Genomic DNA, 20,548 nt, shown 5'->3' with positions numbered 1-20,548 from the left:
TGTGTTTGTGCCACCCCAGTTCTGCATCTCCACAATCCAGTCTGACAGCTGAGCAACGGGCTGAAAATAACAGAAATAACAAATAACAGCAGTGCTGCACACCCACACGGCACCCAGAGCCCTGGGGCATTTGCTGGCTGCACTCAGGGTGAGCAGCTGGCACAGAGGCTCCTCGCATGGGGAGAGGGAATGAGGAGATGCTCTGGACCACTGGCCAAAGAGCCCTCACATTCACATGGAAAAAGAGTCCTCCTTGCAGGTAGAAATGGCACAAGGAGGCTACTTTTTTTTTCTTATTTGTTATTTTTTTACTCTCCTAGCACGAGCAAACTCAACGCAGGAAAGCTGCAGTCTTGGAATACAAGGGGATCTTATTTGTAGCCCCACGACTCTTGAGTAATTGCTGTGGTGTTGGGCACATCTTTGATTTCAGTTTTGCCCCAAGTGTGCAATAGGCATTAGCCTTCCTCTAACCAAGGGTGATTTGCAAATAAAACATCGGCAATTTGGGTCAAAGGATGAAATATTTAGGAGGGGTATTTGCAGAAAACATCGAGCACCCAACCCTGAAACACTTGCCAAAGACAAGCCCGGAGGCTGTGGGAAGGTTGGGCCGTGTCAGGCACAGCCTCCTGTAACCATAACCCCCCCAGAGGAACAGCTCTGGGGACAGAAGGATCTTTTGGGAGATCAGCTGAACTGGGTGGAGCAGGCTGGGAAGAGCTCATAACCCCAGGGCTGATTCAACAGAGGTGTGATGGACTTGGCAGCCACACCTGGCTTGCTTCTGAGGGCAGGACTTTCCCTCCAGGATACAGCAGAGTCTCATGACCTCCCACCATCCATTATCAGCTGGTGTCGAGCAAGCAGAGATCAAAACCAGGGTTTAGCTAGAAAGTGACACACAATAATTAACAGGGGCAACATCTCCAGCAGCCAGACAAGCCCAAGGACACGATTTTGTCCTCCAGACTGACTCAGGGAGGGCAGAGAAGGAGCAACCACGTGTCAGCTTAGCAGCCATCAAACACCCACATTAAAATCCTCTAAACAAGAGGGGGAATGTCCTTGATCCCTCCTCCTGGGTGCTGCTGTGATCAGCCAGCAGCTCCTGGAACACGCTGCCCACGCTGGACTGGGCTCCTGAGCTCTGCCAGGGGTTTTTGCTAAGCCAAGGTTGGCTGTCCAAGGGCTTGTGCCTGCCAGGGAAGGAGGGTGGCCCTGAGGTCACCCCAGAGATTACAGGGACTTTGCTGAGGGTCTGGCCTTGCCCTGCTCAGAGGAATGCCACAGCAGACCGTGGCCATCCATACAGGAGGTTTTAAAAGAGAAAAAGAAATTCTAGCTGGGCAAGAAAGAGAACTTCCTTCTTCTCTTTTCTTGCTCTGTGCTGCATAAAAGGCACAGCAAGCAGAGGAGTCTTGTTCCTAAGGGCAGTGCTGTGCTGCTGGCCAGAGCAGCATCACAGCCAGGGCATTTCCCACCCAGCAGCTACCAAGGGGAACTGGCTGGGGAAGGTGCACTCAGGAACCAGAGAGCACAGCAGAGCTGGGAGTGCTGCTGGAGTCTGGAACTGCAGCCAAAGGGAACTGCAGCCTTCCCAGAACCAGTGATTTCCAAAAAGTTCTCCCTCCCCACAACAAGAGATTTAATCTTGAATGGATGGCTTTGCCACAAGCCACGTTGTGCCTTCTCTGCCACAGGCTTCAAGAACTGGCCTGTTCCTCATCCTCTTTTCCAGTGCTTGCCATCTCCCCTGGCATCAAGATAAAACAAATTTCAGTAGCACATCATCATCTTCTCCAGTCCTGGAGCATTTCCTCTGCTGTGAGCCAAGAACTCCTGCTGTATTTTATACCAATGCTGGAAAGGAGGCTCATGTGCACAGCAGGATGAGAGAGGAACGTTAAATACTTGGGAAGAGCATTTTAGAACTTCCTAAAGCCAATACTGGGGCAGTCTGAAGTGAGTGCTAAATTACTGAGTTTAAAATCCAAATGACTCAGAGGTTCATCCCCCCCACCCTGGAATGACTTCACAGCTGTAACAGCAGAGGATTTAGAAAAAAACTCATTATAAAGAAGAGGCATCCTTGAGAAGTCCTGAATCTTCACTGCAGAATCCCCCTGTGGAAGCAGCTCTCCTGTCCTTCCTGCCCTGCTCCCTGAAGGGCCACCACAGACTTTTGGACACCTTCCTGCAGGCACAGGGGAATATCTGCCCCAGCTCTCCCTGTGAGCACCTGCTGGAGCCCAACAAAGCCACCACACCACCAATCCTTCCTTCCACTTGGCCAAAAGCCACTCTGCTCCTGCAGCACCTCATCCATCACCCCCCTTCATTGTCAGCAGGTACAATTAACCAGCACAGCCCCAGGCTTTCATTTCCACAATGAAAAAAAAAAAGGCTGAGCTGCAGCCCATCAGCTCCCGGGAAAAATCAAATAGAGCTGAGGATATTTAACATTAAGCACTTTCAATTGCTGCACTTACTCGGTGTGACTGGTAGGGACGGGGCAGGTTCCATGCTGGGGATGTGACCCCGACTCTGCCCCAGGGAAGGCAAACGCTTCCCAGACAGTGAAATCACAGCCTGAGGGAGCAGGGCTGGCCCACTGTCAGCAAGATGCTGCTCTCACACTGCCACATCCCTCAGCTGACACTTTTCTGCAGGAAGATTGAGCAAACTACAGGGAAGGAACGTCCCTGTGGCTGGGCAGCATCCCAGCCCCAGGCTGGCAGGGGGAGCAGCATCACCACCTCCCTGCTTGCATCAGCACAGGGATGGTCAACCCTGCCTGGTTTATCAGCCCTAAACACTTTTTAGGTACTTCAAAGATATTTAAAGCAGGCAAACAATCAAAAACAAACAGGCTGGAAAACATAAAAGCAGGTTTTTTTTTCTATTGCAGTCTGATTGATGTAAGGGTTCAAAGATTCCTGTGAAGAGATGAGCTCAAAACTGCATTGAGGATGCAGAGCCCCACAATCAAAGCCCCACAGAGCTGAGCAGTGCTCAGGAAGGAGTGGGGTGCTGTGCCCACTGCAGAACACAACCTGAAGCAGGGCTGCCTCACTCAGGGATGAGCAATCCCAGCATGGAGCCTCTGGAACACCAAACAAGCAGGGCAGGCTCGTGCCTACCATTTCTCAGCAGGAGATCAGCAGAGGGGGGAAGTCAGGCTCATTCTTTGACCCAAACTGACAAGGCTTTACCTGTAAATAAATCTTCTTCCAGCCTAGGTTAGAGAAAAGCTGATGCCCGTTGCACGTGTGGGGGGAAACCGAAATCAAAGACGTGCCCAACATCACAGCAGTAACTCAGAGCTGTAAGACCACCTTGTACTCCAGGACTGCACTGGGTTTGCTCCCAGTCGGGCTCAGGGCTGAGTCCTGCCCTGCCCTCAGAGCAAGCACAGCAGGGCAGTGGTGTCTGTGCTCTGCAAACAGCACCAACCGTGCCAGCAGCCAGCTCTGGAAGCATCCCCATGCCAACGCCTCCTGCAACACCTGCAGCCCTCCCCACGCACTCCCAGCTGCCAGCAGAGGTTGTTTCGTGTCTCCTGACTCTGCTGCTGCCAGCAGTGATGGCTGAGGCTGACGAGCTGCTGAAAGCAGAAGAAAAGCAGCCCGGAGCCAGTTCTCACCGTGGAGAGAGCTGAGGGGGGCCAGGGCTGCTCCTGTCTGCCTGCAGCCCGTGGGTGCTGGGGGATGTCCCTGTGCTCCCCTCCCAGCTGGCAGGATCCCCAGAGGATCAAGGCAGCATCCCCAAACTGATTCCCCCACCCAGGCAGGGACCAGGAAGGGTCAGCTTGGTGCTCCCAGTCCACACTGGCAAACTCTGCTCCTCACAGAGCAGATCTGCAGCTTCAACTCATCTGGCAAAGGGCACCAGTGCTGTCTGTCTGCACCCCAGGACATCTCCCAGTGCTGACTCTCACCCTGGTTGCCTTCACCCCTAAAAACAACCCCGTGGAGCCACAGAAAAGTCCTTCACTTCCCTCCAAAGGCAAAGCCTACCAGTACACAACTCTTAGCTTGCAGTGTGTGAAAGAGAAGGAGATTTATTCAGGGCCACATTTTTGGTTGTTTGGAGAAGCAAACCCAGCCCCTGTTTATTTACTTCATGTTCCAGCTCCTCTCCAGCTTCCTTCAGTTTGTTGCTTTAAGCTCTCTGTGTTTGCCTTTCTCAACAAGGTCGCTGCTTTCACAAGACTTCTGCAGCACTGCCCCACTTCCCCGGCCTCCAGCTTTGTCTTCTGACATCCAAATACTCTCAGAATATTAATTAAAATCATCAAGAGCTCAGCAAGGGGAGCCAGAACAGCAGAGGGAAACATCAGGCACTCCTTCCACCCCCAGAGCCCAGGGAAGGGCAGTGACCAAGAAGTAACCTGTGAAGGACACCACAGTGAAAACCTGGCTCAGCCTTTGCTAGGAAGCTTTACTGTACCTGCCTGATGAAACTGATGTGTTTTATCACCTTTGCCTAATCAGAGGATTTTAGCATCTTTAGGAATATGCAGCCATTTTGTAACCTTAAGCAGGAAACAGAATCTGAATGGAAAAAAATTTAAAAATGGAAAGCTCTCCTCACCATGAGATTTGTCAGCACCAAAAGGCACGGCTGGTTCAGAAACCAACTCCAATCTCAACTCTCTCACCTGCTTCCTATTACAGAAACAGATGTTCCTCTGGCTGTAAATTGCTGCTACTAATAATATAAATAATTATGCTCTTCTAATCATTTAATAGGTGCACAGGAGGGTACCAAAATTTCTGGCAGTCATTAAATACATCTCCCTCACCTCAAGGGCTCAGAGACACGTTGGTGGCCTCTCATCCTCCGCTGAAGTTTGGAATAAGAGAGCTGGAAAGGATAAAAGCTAAGGAGAAATCAAGGAGTCAGGCTCCTCTCCACAGGTTGAGCCCTCTGCACATCCCCCTGTGACAGGGCCAGCCCTTCCCCACCTGTAAAGCACTGAGAGCTCAGCCAGGTGTGACCTCACACTCCCTCCCCTGGGCCCCAGCCCACCAACACAGAGCTGATTTTTACCTCCCCAGCAGATTCCCAGGAGCTGGAGAGGGGAAATCTGCTCTCAAGATCCTCCTCTCCCTGCACTGCAAATCCTGGTTGTTTGCTGGTGTTCCTCCCAAGAACACTTTGTCCTTCTCTCAACAAACAGCCCCAGCCTTGGGAATGTGAGCGAGAGCACCACGGATTAACGGGGTCACTGCAACCTCCAGAGCTCTGACTGCAGCTGCTCAGCCCTGTCCCATCCTCCAGGGATCTCACACACAGACCTGCACGGCTCTGGCTCTGGCAGAAACATCACTGCTGGCTCCAGATGTTAACACAGCACATCTGGATCTCCAGAGGGCACTGAGCAGCCCGTGGGCCACATCCACACTGCCTCTGACCCAGACACTGCACCAACACCGAGGTTCCTTTCCTCCCCCCCTTTCACAACAAAGTGACCTGCCAGAAGGAAGCCCCTGAGGAGATGCCAGGAATGAGTTCTGCAGGAGTTACAAGAGGAGATGAGGTGCAAAGGGAGCCTGGGGAAGCTGCTGTGGCCCCCCACAGCATTTGAGGCAACAGCTCAGCTCCAGTGGGGCAGGGCAGGGCACGCTGGCTCCCTCACCACACCTCCATTTGCCAGGAGAAGCTCCAGCACTGAGGTGACAGGTTATCAATACCTGATCAATACAGGGCACACAGGCACAGCCAGCCTCTCCTTCCCCTCCCAGGGCAGGGTGCCTCAGCCCCAGCATCATCCCCTCCACGTCAGTGCCACCACCAGGGCAACGTGCCCGTGCCACGAGGTCATATTTAATCCGTGCACCCCTCCTGGCATGCAGTGTGTGTGTGAATTAATGAGTGCCCAGCACGGAGCTGCCAGCTGGAAGTGCCCGTGCCAGGCACCCACCCGTGCCTGCAGTGACCCAGAGCCCACTAAAGCCACTCTGGCTGCTCTGACCAAGTGTTGCCACATCTTCTTTCCACCTTCAGCACTGCTGCAGGTGTTCCAAGGGTGAGATGTCACCCAGTGTGTGCTGATGGTCCCAGCCTGCCTCCAGCCCCTGCCCTGGGCTTGTTACTGGGTGCTAATCAGAACAAGAGCAGCCAAAAATCCCTGCCAGTCGCTCCTGGAAAGCCTCAGGTATCAGTCAAATCAGAGAAAAGAGCCCTGCAGAGAGCTTTAAAAGATACAAAAGCTGGTTTGCTGCATGGCATGTGGAATTTCATTCCCAGTGCAGATTAATTCCATTAACTCCTTCTGTGCCCTTTTTCAGGGATCCTTCCCTGCCTTTGCAGCTTGTGGAAAGCACAGAGCAAACCCATCACAGTCCCCTTTGTGGTGAAGGCACTCACTCCACAGCCTTATTCTGCTCTAGCATTTGTATTTCCTGCCCACTCGCAAACGCCTTCCCCTCCCCACACCATGTAATTCCTGAGACTTCCCAACGCCACCAAAATCCCAGGAACTCACCTTGTGCCTCGTAGCCAGAGTAGGGATGAGCTGCACCCACGTCCTCCTCCCCGGGGCCCAGACCAAGGGCTGCCCTGAGCTGGGCCACGTTCGCCTGGGCTGTCAGCTCCCCGCTCCTGTCCCCGATCTGCAGCAGGAAAACCAACAGGGCACTGGTTAAAGGCATGGGGTGCTGCAAGCAAACAGCCCCCAGCCAAGGTTTTGCCAGCCTCACCCCAAAAAATCAAACACAGGCAGCCAGAAGTGAGCTTGGAGACACCTGAGAGACCCCGCAGCTCTCCAGAACTATTCTCCAGTGATAATTTGGGAGAGGGTCTGTGCTCGCCGTGCTGCAGCTTAAAACAGCTCAGTGCAAGGCACTGAGAGTGCCACAGAACCGAGCCTAAACGTGCACGTCTGGGCTGTCCTGTGGCCACACATGGCTTGGCAGAGAGCCCTGGCACTCCCAGCCCCCTTCCTCAAGTATTTCCATAGTTACTGAGCACCAGACACCACGCTGCCACCAGCCACGTGGGCACTCACCAGGGCCCTGAAAGCCCCTCTCTCCTGGCTCACAGCCACACAACTTCGAGCTGTTCCTAGTGATCTACCCACACAAGAATTCTTTTCCAAGTCCACGTTTTTCCCAATTCCCACCTCTCGCTGGCCTGAGGCCAAGGAAGCTGATGTTCCATGTTTGGACAGAGATCTGTCCAACAGCTCCTGCTACTTAAAACGAGGAGTTGTGGGACACAACACTGGATCCTCCTCAAAGTTTAGCCCAACCAGAGAATGGCTGTGCTGCACATCACCAGCAGACACAGAGGTCACCCAGAAACAGCCTCTAATCTCCAGAGGAAGAGCAGCCTGTGTGACAGAGGAAGCCCTTGGCTGTTCCCCTGGAGAGGCAGCTCCTGTTAAACGCCTGGCAACAGCTCCTTTGTGTCCCCTGCCACAGACTGCAGCATGGAACAAACCCATAAATCCCCACATTATTTATGACAAAGCCCCAAGCTCCAGTAAAGGGAGGCAGATCAAAGGGTTTATCACCAGGCATAAATCCCCCTGCCAATTACAGGAGATTTGCTGTTGACATCATCTCCAGAGAAATTACTATGTCCATGTTAGGTCTTACAGTCCTTGATGCTCATTTATTAAGTGCTTCCCTGACTTCCACTCATCTCAGATCATCTCCAAAGCCCTATTAACAACCAGGAACAGACAGGCAGGACAATGACCCCGGGCAGGAGCTGCCACACACACCACAGCAGAGCCCTGATTCCTGCCCTCAGCCTCCCAGGAGCTGCACTCTGAGATGACAAAAGTACTCCAGAGCAGTGTCCTCGAGCTGGGGCAGCTTCCAGGGTTTTTAGGCACATATCCTCCATTCCAGTGGGATTTTGTGAGCAACCTGTGATCAACCTGCAGCAGCTTCCAGTGTGGTTACTCTGAGCTGGTTTCATTTGGAGTCAAATGCCACCATTAGATTTTTGTTGGGAAGGAGGTGATGGGAAGTGAGTTATGAACATCAGCGTGACAAGATTGAATTCCACAAGGTTTCTCCTGGCCAAAATCCTGGTGCTTGTCAAAGGGACAGTCTCTGCACTGCTCCATAGTTCACGATGGGGGGACTTCAGCCATCTGCCATGAGGAACCCACTCCTGACACAGCTGGAGCCACAGCCAGCACCCTGCAACGACAACACTGGGACCCCCAACCCTGCTGGGTCTCCCCTCCACCCCCAAAGGCCCCAGGACCACCAGTGCTGATCCTCCCAGGGCCCCTCAGATGATGTCTGGCTCTGAGGACTCAGCCCCAGCCTGAGCAGAGCTGGGAAAGTCCTGAAATGTACAGGGCCAAAGAACAGTGTTTCTTCAGTGTGTCTGATAAGTATCATTAAATCTGTAATTAGGCTGCTGTGTCAGCCCTACTCGGAGATTTAGCCAACCTAATAGACAGGCAGGAGAACACCCAGCACACTTACAGATGGTGATTTCAATTAGTGCTTCAAGAGGGCAATTTCTTCATCTGGGGAAGACTAAAGAGGCCACAGCCGATTTCCTCAACACACTGAAAAGAGCAAACAATGGAATTCTGGCTTTGTGCACTTCTGAGCCACCTGAAAATGGCAGGAAAGCTGCAGAGAGCTGGACCAGGCCAAGGTGAAACCAGAGCAGCTGCACACACAACCCCCCCAGAGGGGTGGCAGTGGCACAGGGCTGGCTGCAGGCTGTGTGCATCCAGGGACAGCATCCACTGCACCAGGACACTGCAGCTTCAGCTCAGCTGGAACCTCCCTGTGCTCAGCAAAGTGGGATCTTACAGACTGTGCTGGGTGCACAACACCTTGGCCAGCCAGTGGACAAGTCCCCAGGCCCTGTTTCACCCAGAACTTTGGTTAAGAGCAAAGAACAGCTCACACATTTGCTGTAATAAAGGGCAAGGCTGGGAGCCTCCCATCAAAAGAGTTTTCCAGCCAAGCTCTGCAGTTCCCAAGAACACCACTGAACCAGCACAGAGAGAAGGGCTTTCCAGAGCAGTGAGAGCAAGGTAACTGCATTAATGTAACTCCTTGCCATAAAATAGTCTTGCTCTCACCAGGGGTCACAGGTTCCCTCTGGTTTGCACCAGCTTCTCTTACCTCTTGGGAGATTTCAAGATGTTTCCTTGCAAAGTGCAAAGCCTGCTGGTGGCTCCCCAGGGACACGTAGGCATTTCCAAGACTCCAGCAGGCTCTTCCTTCTCCCACCCTGCAGGACAGGAAACTGTCAAACCACAGAAATGCTGGGCAAAGCCCAGCAGGGCCTTTTAGAGAGCACTGACTGCCAGGCTCCTTGCTCTGCTTCCACCTCCACAGAGGTTCTACACTGGAAAATGAAGCGTGCTGGACACCTTAAACTCTTCTTACGCTGAGCTCAGCAAGAGCTGGGGATGAACAACAGCCTGGGAAGCAGGACTGTGCCCACAGGGATAAAATGTAAGCACTGCAGCAAGGGCCACAATGGTTTGGCTTCACTGGTGAGTCCCAGCCTGAGAGGAGAAGCCAGAGCTCCTGCCCAGCTCCCACCTCACCCAGTCAAGGCTCCTCTCAGAGAGAATGCAACATCCAGCTCTGGTCCATCTGCAGCCCAGAGCTGAACCAGCAAGGAGAGAACGCTGCAGGCAGGCAGCAGCTCCAGCTGAGCCCCAGCTCTGCATCACTGACCACACAGCACGAAACTGCACCCAACAGAGGACAGGGACACATTTCCACGAGGTCTCCAGGGCACTGCTGCTGGTTTCCAGGGAAAGCAGGGGAATGTGGGGCTTGCCCTGTGCAGCCCAGACCCCCAGCCTGGCTCCCTGGAGCTTCAGCAGCTGTTTGCAGGAGCAGGCAGAGCCTCCTGCTCCCCAGAGCCTGCTCAGCTCTGCAAACGAGCAGATGTGGGGGGAGAAGGGATAAAAAAAGCACCTGGGGGCGCAGGGGGAGGTTCAGCATGACTGCAACTCCCTCTTCAGAGGTTTGGGCGGGTTGATCAGCATTTCACCGTTTTTCTTGTCACCCTGTTCAATACCTTCTGCTCACAGGGTGTGTTCCCAGAAATGCAGGAGCCCACAGGCCTGCACCCCCACAGCATGATTCACCCTTGGGTGGGATTGTGCCTGCCCTGAGCAGAGGCTGCCCGGGTGGTGGCACAGCTCTCCCATCCTGGTGTCCCTGCTCCATCTAGTGGAGGACACCCAGCCTCCGAGGGAATTCAGCACCACGCTGATCGAGCTGGCTGCAAAGTCACTTCAGCTGCAAGAGGGCTCAGGATCAGAATATCCAGGAAAAAAGAACCATCCTCTCAAAAAAAAAAAAAAAGAAAAAAAAAATATTTAAGAAAAATTAAAAGGCCAAGCCGTCTAAATAATGAGGAGCAAGACCAAGAAACATCATCTGCACACTCTGTATGCAACATGGAGGTAACCAGTATCAACCCAGGCAAAGTGGCACATCTTGTGTGCCCTAAACACACGGCTTTTAAGGGAAGTACAACTTTTGTGAACATAAGGGAGCTCTCAAGAGGCTCTCCTGGTACAACACAGCAGCAGCCACTGAGCACGATGCATCTTCTTGAACCTGATTTCACCTTTCTCGTTAGAAATCTCACTCAGCCCACACAGACACAGCACTGAGGGCACAATCTCCAGGTTTGAATGACACGAGAAAGGTGAATCAGGTCAAGTTTTTGACAGATGATTGGACTAAGGACAGGCTGCCCAGAGATTTCTAATGACTTCCAAGCATACACATCACTGGTGCTTAACTCCAGCAAGAGAGAACAGGAAGTCAGAGGTGGGTCAGGGCTCTCCTCCCTCACCTGAGGCACTCCCTTACCTGTCTCCCAGCTCCTGTGCTATCACCAGGTGCCTCAGGTGGTACTCAATGGCTTTCTCATAGTCTTGAAGCAGTGTGCATGTGTTCCCCAGGCTGTAGCAAGCCTGGGCTTCTACTGCTTGGTCCTTGAGCTGTCTGGAGAGCTGGAGCGTTTTCCTACAGGGAACAGTGGGAACAAGAGCCCCGGTCACTGCCAGGCCAGGGGTAAATCACCCCTTGGAGCAACACCCAGCATCGCCACCGCAGCAGCCCTGCCACCCCAGGTCCCTTGTCACAGCCCCTGGAGCTGGGGGTTGGCTGTGACAGCTCGGGATGCCCAGGAGCAGCCCTGGCACTCACTTGTAGTACTCAGCAGAGATGTCGAACCTGCCCAGGAAGATGTGGGCGTTGCCCAGGTTGCTGTAGGCTCTGCGCTCGGCCGCCTTGTCCCCAAACTCCTTGGCGATGGCCAGGCGCTGCAGCAGACACAGCTGGGTCAGCACAGCCCCCCCTGCCCCACGGCAGCTCCCCTGGGCATCAGCTTTCAGGGCTGCAAAGCTCCCACCCAGCCAGGTGATGAACCTGCCTGTCAGCGCTGGCTGCAGCAGGAAACCTCTCCCTCTTCTGCAGTTCAGCACCAGGAAAGGCTCTTGGAAAAGTGGGAGTGATGGGAGCATCCCAGTGCTGTCCCCCCAGCTTTTAAAAACCAGAGGAGCAGTGAATTTCCACCTTGCACTGCAAGGGAACTGATACACACTCTGCAACAGAAGCTGAATTGCATTTGAATTGGGGCAGGGACTTTGTCACCTCACCTCCCTGTAAAGCTTTGCAGAAAGTTATTATGTTCTACAAGCAACATTTATTCTTGATCAACAGCTCTTTCAGCAGCTTAATTAAATTCATGGCTTGCATTTATTAAAATCTAGACTGAGACAAATTAAGAGCAGAAAAAAACCTCCTTGCTAGACCCAGCTGCAATTTGCCCTTGGATACCTCCTTTGGTTTCCAAGCCAACAGCACCCTTCCCTCAAGCTGCTCACGAGGTGCTGATGGGGGCTGGAGCAAGATTTGCTCAGTGTGAGTTGGTACAACAGGGCAGACCCTGGGGCTCACACAGGAGGGAGGAAAACAGCTGGGGGAAACATCTCCCTGTGCTTGCTGGGCTGTGGTGAGAAGGGAAGCTGCTCCCAGGCCCAGAAGGGAGCAGAGGTGTCTCCTACCTCCTTGTGGAAGGCAATGGCCTCACTGAAGTTGCCCAGTAAGTACTGGGTGTTGCCAAGGTTGCCGTAGGCACGGCCCTGTGCAGCTCTGTCCCCCAGCTCCTTCACCAGGGACAGGTTCCTCCTGAAAGAAACCAGGGCAGAACATCCATGAGGCACAGCCCTGCAGGGGACACGGGAGGAAACCTGCACAGAAAGGAAGGAGAGGCAGCCCTGGAGAAGGCATTTCCCTGCCAAGCACAGGTGACAGGCTGGTGACCTGTGCTGGACACCCCTGGCAGCTCAAGCCAAGGGTGCAGGTGCTGCTGCTCTGCTCCCTCAGGCCATGGGTGGCTCTGTGCAGGAATCACACCTGTGCTCACACACCTGGTCTGATCCATCCAACATTAAATCAGAAATGGCCTCACTGCAGTGCCAGGGCCACAGGAAGAGGATTTCCCTGTCCTGCTCCAGGGAGAGAGGCCAGATCCACAGTCCTATGCCAGGGCTCTGCTCTGGGAGCCTCCTGGCATTTCTTTACCTTGTTTTTACCCCCTTTACACACACAGCACACAGAGAAGGGTAGAGCACTCACCACTGGCACAAATTCACCCCGTGGCTATGCTACATGCACCACTCCTTGGAAAAAGGGTGGTGAGCTGTTCATAGGCACTATCACATCCTCAGATATGAGGGGAGAGATGTAAGATCTTATCACTCTCTTCACTTAAAAAGCTTATTTAAAAAACAAAAGCAGAACACAGTACAAGGAGAAAAACACAAGCCCAAAATTCTGGTGCCAACCTTCCCATGTGGCACACGACTGATCTTTGAAATGATTTAGGAAAAGGAAGGTTGGGACAAGTGAGGTAAAGTGCAGATCCTTGAGAAGAACCAGGACTCCAAAGTGACTCTTCCCTTGGGTGACAGGGATGGAGACACACAGGGATCCATCCTCACAGAGGCCAGCAGAGAGCAGCAGGGGCACAGGAGCTGGGAGTTCAGCTCTGGCAAGCAGCAGACTGTTGCACTTCATTGCACCATCACGATTCAACCTACAGCAAGTTTTACAAAGCCAATGCCAGCGTGAATTTTAGCTCAGATTTTATAAAAGACCTTTTCTCACCTTCCTTGAGATTAATTTGCCAACACAGCTTGGCATCTCAAGGAAATATTCCTAATCTATTACAACCTGCAAATTCTCAGCCAGTGGCCCCGTTCCCTGCAGGAGAAGGGGCTGGCCAAGCTTGGATACTTACTCATAATATTCTGAAGCTTTCTGTAGTGTGTCCTTGACTTCCTGAGGCAGGTAGCCCGGGTCCTGGGCCGTGTTCCAGGATAAGTGCTTTCCCTTTGCATGGTAAACATTCCCTATATTATAGAGAGCTCTGGCTTCACCTACCTAAAGAGAGGAAGAACAGGCAACAGCAAAGTATCACACTTCACATCCTAGGAAGGACCTCTCCACTGCTGGGCAGAGATGGTCAGAACCACAAGCCCACATTTTCCTTTCCCCTCTTTCAGAACCACAAGCCCACATTTTCCTTTCCCCTCTTTCAGAACCACAAGCCCACATTTTCCTTTCCCCTCTTTCAGAACCACAAGCCCACATTTTTCCTTTCCCATCTTCACCCTCACAGCAGCAGCAGATGTGTGATGGCAGCCAGAAGGGAGAGCTTCACCCTGCAGCTCCTTCCAAAGCCCACCTTCACCAGATCACGTTCACTGACTTGCAGACAGGTTGTTTTTAAAGCCAGGAAGAATTTCCTGCTGGAACCATTACCTTGTCTCCCTGCTCCCGAGAAATGTCCAAGTGTCTCTGGCAGCAAACCACAGCTTCATCAAACTGCCCCAGGATTTTCAGGGTATTCCCAAGGTTGCCACTTGCCTTGGCTTCTCCAATTCGGTCCCCAATGGTTCTACAAGATGAAGGTGTTAAAGAGCTCAGAGACTTTTATTTATCAAATAAAAAATATCTGCTGGAGGCAGATTTAAGCTGCAGCTTAGCACAGACATCTGGCTGGAGAGCTTCCCATGGGCTCCCACAGTTCTGAAGGCAGATCCTTGTTCCCAATTTGCCGTTTCAGAACTGCTCCAATGACTGCAGGTCATACAGGGAGTACTGGGGACAGAGGTGGACACTGCTCTTGCTCCAGGCCACATCCACATCCCTTTCCCCACCTCCCTGCTCTGAAGGCAGCTGTCCCATCTTGGTGAGTCCCAGCTTCTCCACAGGACAACCACCCTCAGGGCCAGTTTGGGATGTGTATTTCTGTGTTCAGGCCCCACAGAACCTGCCCTCACTCAAGGCTGTGCCTGATGAGGACAAAGCAGTGCTGACACACTCACCTGGCCAGGGTAAGGTCGTGCTTGTGGTACAGCAGGGCCTTGGAATACTCCTTCAGGTAGAAATAGGCATTGCCCAGCTGGCTGTAGATGGCACTGAGAGTCTTCAGGTCCTCTGTCCCCACCTGCACTGCTGCTTCAAAGAAGGCTGCCCCAGCTTTGAAGTCCCCAGCCTTGCACAAGCGCTCTCCTTCCAGGGCCAGCTCCAGGCAGGATGCCTCCATCCTGCCAAAAACGAGGGAATTGTTTCTAGAGGAGTGTGGCTGCAGTGCTCCCACTCTGCTCTGCAGTGGTCACTGAGTTTGCTTCATTGCACACCTTTAAATTTTCCCCTGGACTCAGAACACAGGAGCATCCAGATTCCACCTCCAAGTGGAAGGTGTCCCTGCCCATGGCAGGGGTTTGGAATGAGATGGTCTTTAAGGTCCTTTTCAACCCAAAGATTCTCTGATTTACAGACCACATCTGCAAGCAGCCCCTGGGCTCCCAGCAGTAACACCTATTTTCCCTTCAGGTGCTGCAGAAGCCACATATCCAGGAATTTATACCTGGACCATTTTCCCTGGGGTAACAGCAAGGGAAGCCAAATTGTAACAGGTTTTTACTGGATACCAGAGAAAACCCTGGACTGTGCAGATTTTCTTGGCTGAGCAGCTCCCAGCACTGTGTCTGCTTTTCATTAACTCTCCTGCTGTCACATTTTCCACAGGCACTCAGCACACTGGCCTCCAGGCCAGCTTTCCTCCCGTGCATTTTCTGACACCTTTGGCACTGTCAAAGACAGCACTGTGAGCAGTGACACTGCTTTAAGAGAGAGAAAACACTCCCCTCTGAGTGCTCCAAGCCCTGTCAGACCATGCCTGTCCCAAATGGACATGTCCTGCCTGCTGCAAAGCCAGCCCCCTTCCCAAGGGGGATGGACACAGCATGCTCCTGGCTCCTCTATCCTGATGCTTCTCCTTGCTCTTTTTCTGCTCAATTTATTTTCAAAAGTCAAAACTGTCTAGGTCAAAGGTGGACATCTGCTGAGAAAAAAAAAACAGAGCTCCCTTGTCCAGAGGCAGAACAGCAAGGGTCTGTCAGAAGATAATAAATGCTCACAGGTGGTTTCTAGTCTGCTCTCAGCACTTGGAGGAAGTTTGTGGTACCCAGCCCAAGAGCACAACTTGCCCAGCTGACTCCTCCTGGAGCAGTTTCCTGCTGAGCCCTGGGAGATGCTTCCCCAGAGGCTCCCAGGAGCCCCAGCCCAGCCCAGCCCTGCAACCAGGGGCTCTGCAGAGCAAGGACAGCCTGCCCTGCACACGCCAGCTGCAGGACCCAGCCCCTGCTGCTCCAGGCCTTGCTCCCACATCTCCTGCACCCCACACCAGCACCACCTCCCCTTCCACCACGGGGCACAGGGAGGTGCACGCAGGACACACCAACCCTGCCGTGTTCTCCCACAAACAGGCAGCACAGTGCTTTCTCAGCTGCCAGGAAACAAAGCCAGCTCCTCCACGAGCAGCTCATGAACTGCCTGAAATGCAAGCCCATTTCCCTGCTGATCTCCCTGCTCTGTGTGGTTCCAAACACACAGCACCAGGCATCCTCCAAAGCAGGACAACCACAAGGACTGCCCTAACAAAAGGAAAACAGAGTAAGAGCTGGTTTGAAACTCTCCCTCTCCTGCCTCGCTGTTCCTCTGTCCCCAAAGCCACCAGGGAACAAGAGGGAGAAGGGGGTTGTGAAGCAGCTCCTGTGAGCTCCCACCTCAAACTCCCACACAAACATTTCATTCCAAAGCAAAGCCCACATCTGAGTGGCTATTTTATTTATCCAGGAAAGCTGCTTGTGGTGCCAGTGCAGCATTTGTCCCTGCCTCGGCTTCTGTTTGATAGCAGCAATAAAAATATTAAGATGAAAAACATTTAACTTCTCTCTGCTGATCCTCTTGCTAGACCACACGAAAATTAGTAAGAATGAGTTTCTGCCTGGGGATTCCACCAAAATTTCATCAGTCCCAAGGTACATCCATGGTTTGTAGATCCTGCATCATCATCAGGTATTGACAAACCTCTGCTGATACATCTCAGACAAAAGGAGCCTTGGGACTGAAGGAAGACAAGAAACAGCTTGTACTCAAATCAGCAGGATTAACTTCAGGCAGCTTAGTGGGGATGAATCTTGAGAGGACCTGAAATGCAGGAATGAGACACTACCACTGGAGATAATGCTGGATTCCAGTTAGAAGTTAGCAGAGACAGAAGCAAACTAACTTGAACTCGAATTTTAACCCAAATTGAGCTCAAATTTCAACCCAAACAAAACTCTTTCCAATATCCAGGTTGTCTTTGAGGAATTGAGTTCACCAGCTGTAAGCAGTCCAAAAAACTGGGGTGGAGGCCGATTTCCCAAACTCATGGCATTGCTGTACAGCTTGTGTGGAATTTTTTGGGTGATTTTAAGAGCTTGAAGGGAAGGTTCCCATTCCCACGGCAACAAAACCCAGGTACACATTGCAGGGGTGGGACCACATCTGCCACACCCCAAAGTGAATTGTGTGCCCCAGAGCCCACTTTGTGACACACTCACACTCCGTGGGTGCTTTCCTGGTGTTCCCATGGTAACTGTCCAGGCACAAGGCAGTGACATGACCTTCCAGTGCACACAGCCCTTAATTAAAATCTGTTTGCCCTTGAACAGGCTGCTCTGCAGAGTATCTGCCTTGTCTAATTAACATCACTGCTCAGACTGGGACCCGAGCAAACAAGAGAAAGGCACAGGAGGCTTTTCCCTGCATCCTGCTCTGCCGAGCCTTCGCTGCCTTGGACAACAAACAAGGATTGCAATTGTTAACAGAAGCACAACCATTTGTAAAACCCACCTGCCCTCCAGAGCTGCTTTTGGGAAGCACCTCTGCATGCAGTTCAACCACTTCAGGCTCTAAAGCACGCAGGAAAACAATGCCAAGGGCACAGGAATCAACTAAAGGTCAAGGAACAAACGCAAGCACACTGAAATTCCACTTTAAAAAGCTTCCAAACCCACAGCTCAACTGCCCATAAAACACAGCTGAAAGGACAAACCTGGACCAGGCAGTAAAGGGAAAACAGTCAATGCCAACAAGGTCCAAGCCGTCCCCTACCTCTTCTGCTGCCTGTGCATTTTCTGTACACCCAAAGCCACTGGCAGGAGGAAGCAGTGGGGCTGAGGCCACACATAAATGCAGTGTTTGGCCACTGATGCACTCAGCAATCTGCCCAGGATTCTGCCAGGGGAATGAGTGGGGGGCACAATGCTGGCAGATGATTTGGTCCCCATCAGTGTGGCACCTGCCAGTCTCCAGCCCAGGAATGGATGCCACCTCTCACACTCATGAAGCAGGACAGGGTGACCTTCCACCATGCTTGACAGGCAGGAGGAAACCTCTTCCCAATCCAACATGGGCAGCACCTCCCTCCCTCCTCCTTAAGTTTTTCTTTAAAGGGTAACTGATGTAAAGGCAGAAAGAGCTGAGAAAAACGGGAGGAGCAGCCTTGAACAAGAATTCCCAGGGTCACCCATCACTGTCAGGCAGCAGCTAATGAGGAGCTGGAGCACAGATTGCCTTTTGCCTGCTGCAAGCTTGTTCAAAGAGCTCCACAGCAAAAATGCGCCTCTGGAAAAGGTAAAATAGAAAGATTCTCACATATCAAATGTTTTCAGTAATTTGGAGAAGGCAGAGAGTCCCAGGAGTGCTGGGGAAGCCAAGGACACTGCGAGAAATAAAGGGAACAGCACAAAGTGCCACCAGTGCCATTATCAGTGATCACCATGACTGCTGTCAAACACTATAATTAGGATATTATAATTGGGTGATGATAGAGGTCCCCAGAGTGGGAACACCACACACTCAGACCTCCCAACACCCTGCTCAGGGCTGCCTTGCTCACAGCAACCTGTCACTGCTGACAACAACTCCATCAGGGCACACAGAAAATGATCATGTCACCAGACAGAGCCTGGGGTCAGTCGTCTGCTGCCTTAAATATTGCAAATATCACAGGGCAAGAGAAACTCTTCCTGCCTGCAAGGTGAAACTGCCTTTAAAAAAAGGAGAGAAGGGAAAAGGAAAGGTATTTATAGATATTTGATTCATGTTAGTGGGGGCGATTGCAGAACTCATTCCAATCAGACCTCGTGTAGTTCAAAACTCCAAGCTTTTAGACAGAAGGTAAGGCAGAAAAAAACCTATCAAAACCATCAAGAGTAGTAAAAAAATCCCCCTTAGTATTTCTATTGATTTGAGTTAGTGAAGCAACAGATTTTAGCATCTTACTTGCAATCTGATTAGGTTTTGTACAAAAATAAATCTAATTCCAGAGCGCTGGCAATTAAACATTTCTTCTGAACCAAAAAAGGATCAGATTTACCAGGTGCTCAGTGTAAATGCATATTCACTGCCTTAACGAACTAAATATGCATTTAAATAATTACTTTCTTTAAGGGCGTGCTGCCAGTCAATCAAGCTGGGAATTATTCCCCTTCAGCAATTTCCTCTCCCAGCCCTGCATGGCTCCTGCACCTGAGAGGGAGCTGATGGCTCTGAACCACCAGGCCCAGGTGGTCTCAGACCCTTGGGGATGTGTCCCCTCCACTGATGGGGAGTGCTCCAAATATTTTCCTTTGCCTCCCTACCTGAGGAAAGCTGTTCCAGGTCCTCCTGAGGCACAGCCCGAGTTTATTCACAGTGAATTTGTACCCATTTAGCCTCAGGCACTGCTCTTCTCTGCCTGGGGCACTCTCCCAAGGGTTTTGGGCAGTTTTCCCTGTTTACTTTGCCCCAGGCAGGGTCCAGCACATCCACACCTGCCTCTCTCTCTCACTTGCTCCCAAATGAGCTCCAATCTTTAAGAAAATCCCATTACTTGCTCCTAAATACAGGTGATTTCAGCTTCCTACCCTCAGATACATTCTCTTTGCCACTGCACCAATCCATCATTCAGTCCCTCTTATCCACACTGCTCCTCTCCATCACCAACACACCCGGCAGCAACCTGGCAGAAGAATAATGAAAATACTCAATTATTTCTCTCCCAAACCCAGATCTGGTGGAACGTGGCCAGCACAGCCCCTCACTCCCCACCCACATCACATCCCCAGCACTAATCCCCTCCAGGTTTCTGTCTCAAACACAGGCTGGCAGGGAAGGTGACAAACAAACCAAGATATACACGAAATGAGCCTGATGCAAACCACTTTTGGAAAAAAAGCTGGAAACAGCACACAGGAGCCTGTTCCCCTCCAAGCCAAAGGGCAGAACCCCTGGGACACCCTGACCTACACCTCACCTCATTAGTGAGGGGAAGGAAACAAAACCTCCTGTTGAGTTGGGAGAGGAAAAGGTCAGAGATGAAACCATGAATGCTGCAGCCAGTCCTCCCCAACTTCTGAACTGGTTCCAAACATCTGGGCCAGACCCCTGCACATCTGGAGGGGAGGAGGCTCCCACTCCACACACTTCCACGGCTAGGAACATTGCAGTGAGTCCTTTCAGTGACCCCTGAGCTGAAAATAACAATATCCACACACACTCACTGCTGCTGGGGACGTGTTTGTTCAAGCTGGAGCTCCGGGGATTACCCAGACCGAGCGATTTTCACCGCAGGCTTTTGCTAAGGGCATGAAACAGAAAATCCAGAGGGAAAAACTCCAGGGAGTTCTGGAAGCTGCTGGGTCTGTGTGCTGGCTCCAGATTTCCTGTCCCCTCACTGATGCAGCATCAGTGCTCCACAGTAGTCATTTCAGCTAATTGCTATCTACCATTAGCTGCAGAGTACTTACAAGGGATTCAATTCCACTGCATATTTGCTAATAAATCCCAAATGGCACTGAGGAAGACAGCTGTATTTAGCTGCCTTTACCCTCTTATTAGCAGTGCTGAATAAGACCCCATTTCAATGGGGAATGGCTCCAAGAAGCTGCGTCATTGTCAGAAATCCAAATTCAAACTCCCCACTGCCTGCTGGAAAGCAAAAGTCATCCAGCATTCCCCTGCTTACACAACCTCTGTGGCTTTGATCCTTGGGGAGGGGGGAGCAGAGGACAGATGGGAGTCATTTGCTGTTTTCAGAGCATTGGATGAAGCAGATTATGACTCTGAGTTGGTAGGTGCAGAAACTTCAACCTAAGGACTCCAAAATATTTTGCAGAGGTGGGAGGGCAGCAATTACC

The 20,548-nt window shown here is 51.9% G+C and overlaps 1 protein-coding gene across 4 annotated transcripts in view; it reads right to left on the bottom strand.

Annotated features, from left to right (window-relative positions):
* Nucleotides 1–20,548, bottom strand: part of GPSM1 (G protein signaling modulator 1) — a 63,524-nt gene that overhangs the window by 28,467 nt on the left and 14,509 nt on the right. For 2 of the 4 annotated variants that reach the window (XM_053996332.1, XM_053996334.1), the window contains exons 2-9: nt 14,360–14,581; nt 13,794–13,929; nt 13,270–13,412; nt 12,032–12,155; nt 11,172–11,287; nt 10,833–10,988; nt 9,114–9,222; nt 6,494–6,620 (exon numbers count right to left, since the gene is read on the bottom strand). In XM_053996332.1, coding sequence (XP_053852307.1) covers nt 6,494–6,620; nt 9,114–9,222; nt 10,833–10,988; nt 11,172–11,287; nt 12,032–12,155; nt 13,270–13,412; nt 13,794–13,929; nt 14,360–14,581 — 1,133 coding nt within the window. Of the gene's footprint in view, nt 1–5,055; nt 5,073–6,493; nt 6,621–9,113; nt 9,223–10,832; nt 10,989–11,171; nt 11,288–12,031; nt 12,156–13,269; nt 13,413–13,793; nt 13,930–14,359; nt 14,582–14,674; nt 14,726–20,548 lie in introns of those variants that run through there. The other 2 variants (XM_053996333.1, XM_053996336.1) reach the window with 2 other exon arrangements.

Source organism: Vidua macroura, chromosome 21 (genome assembly GCF_024509145.1).
Source record: "Vidua macroura isolate BioBank_ID:100142 chromosome 21, ASM2450914v1, whole genome shotgun sequence".
Taxonomy (NCBI): Eukaryota; Metazoa; Chordata; class Aves; order Passeriformes; family Viduidae; genus Vidua; species Vidua macroura.
Note: the sequence above shows the minus strand (reverse complement) of the source record. Positions and strands in the feature narration are given on the sequence as shown.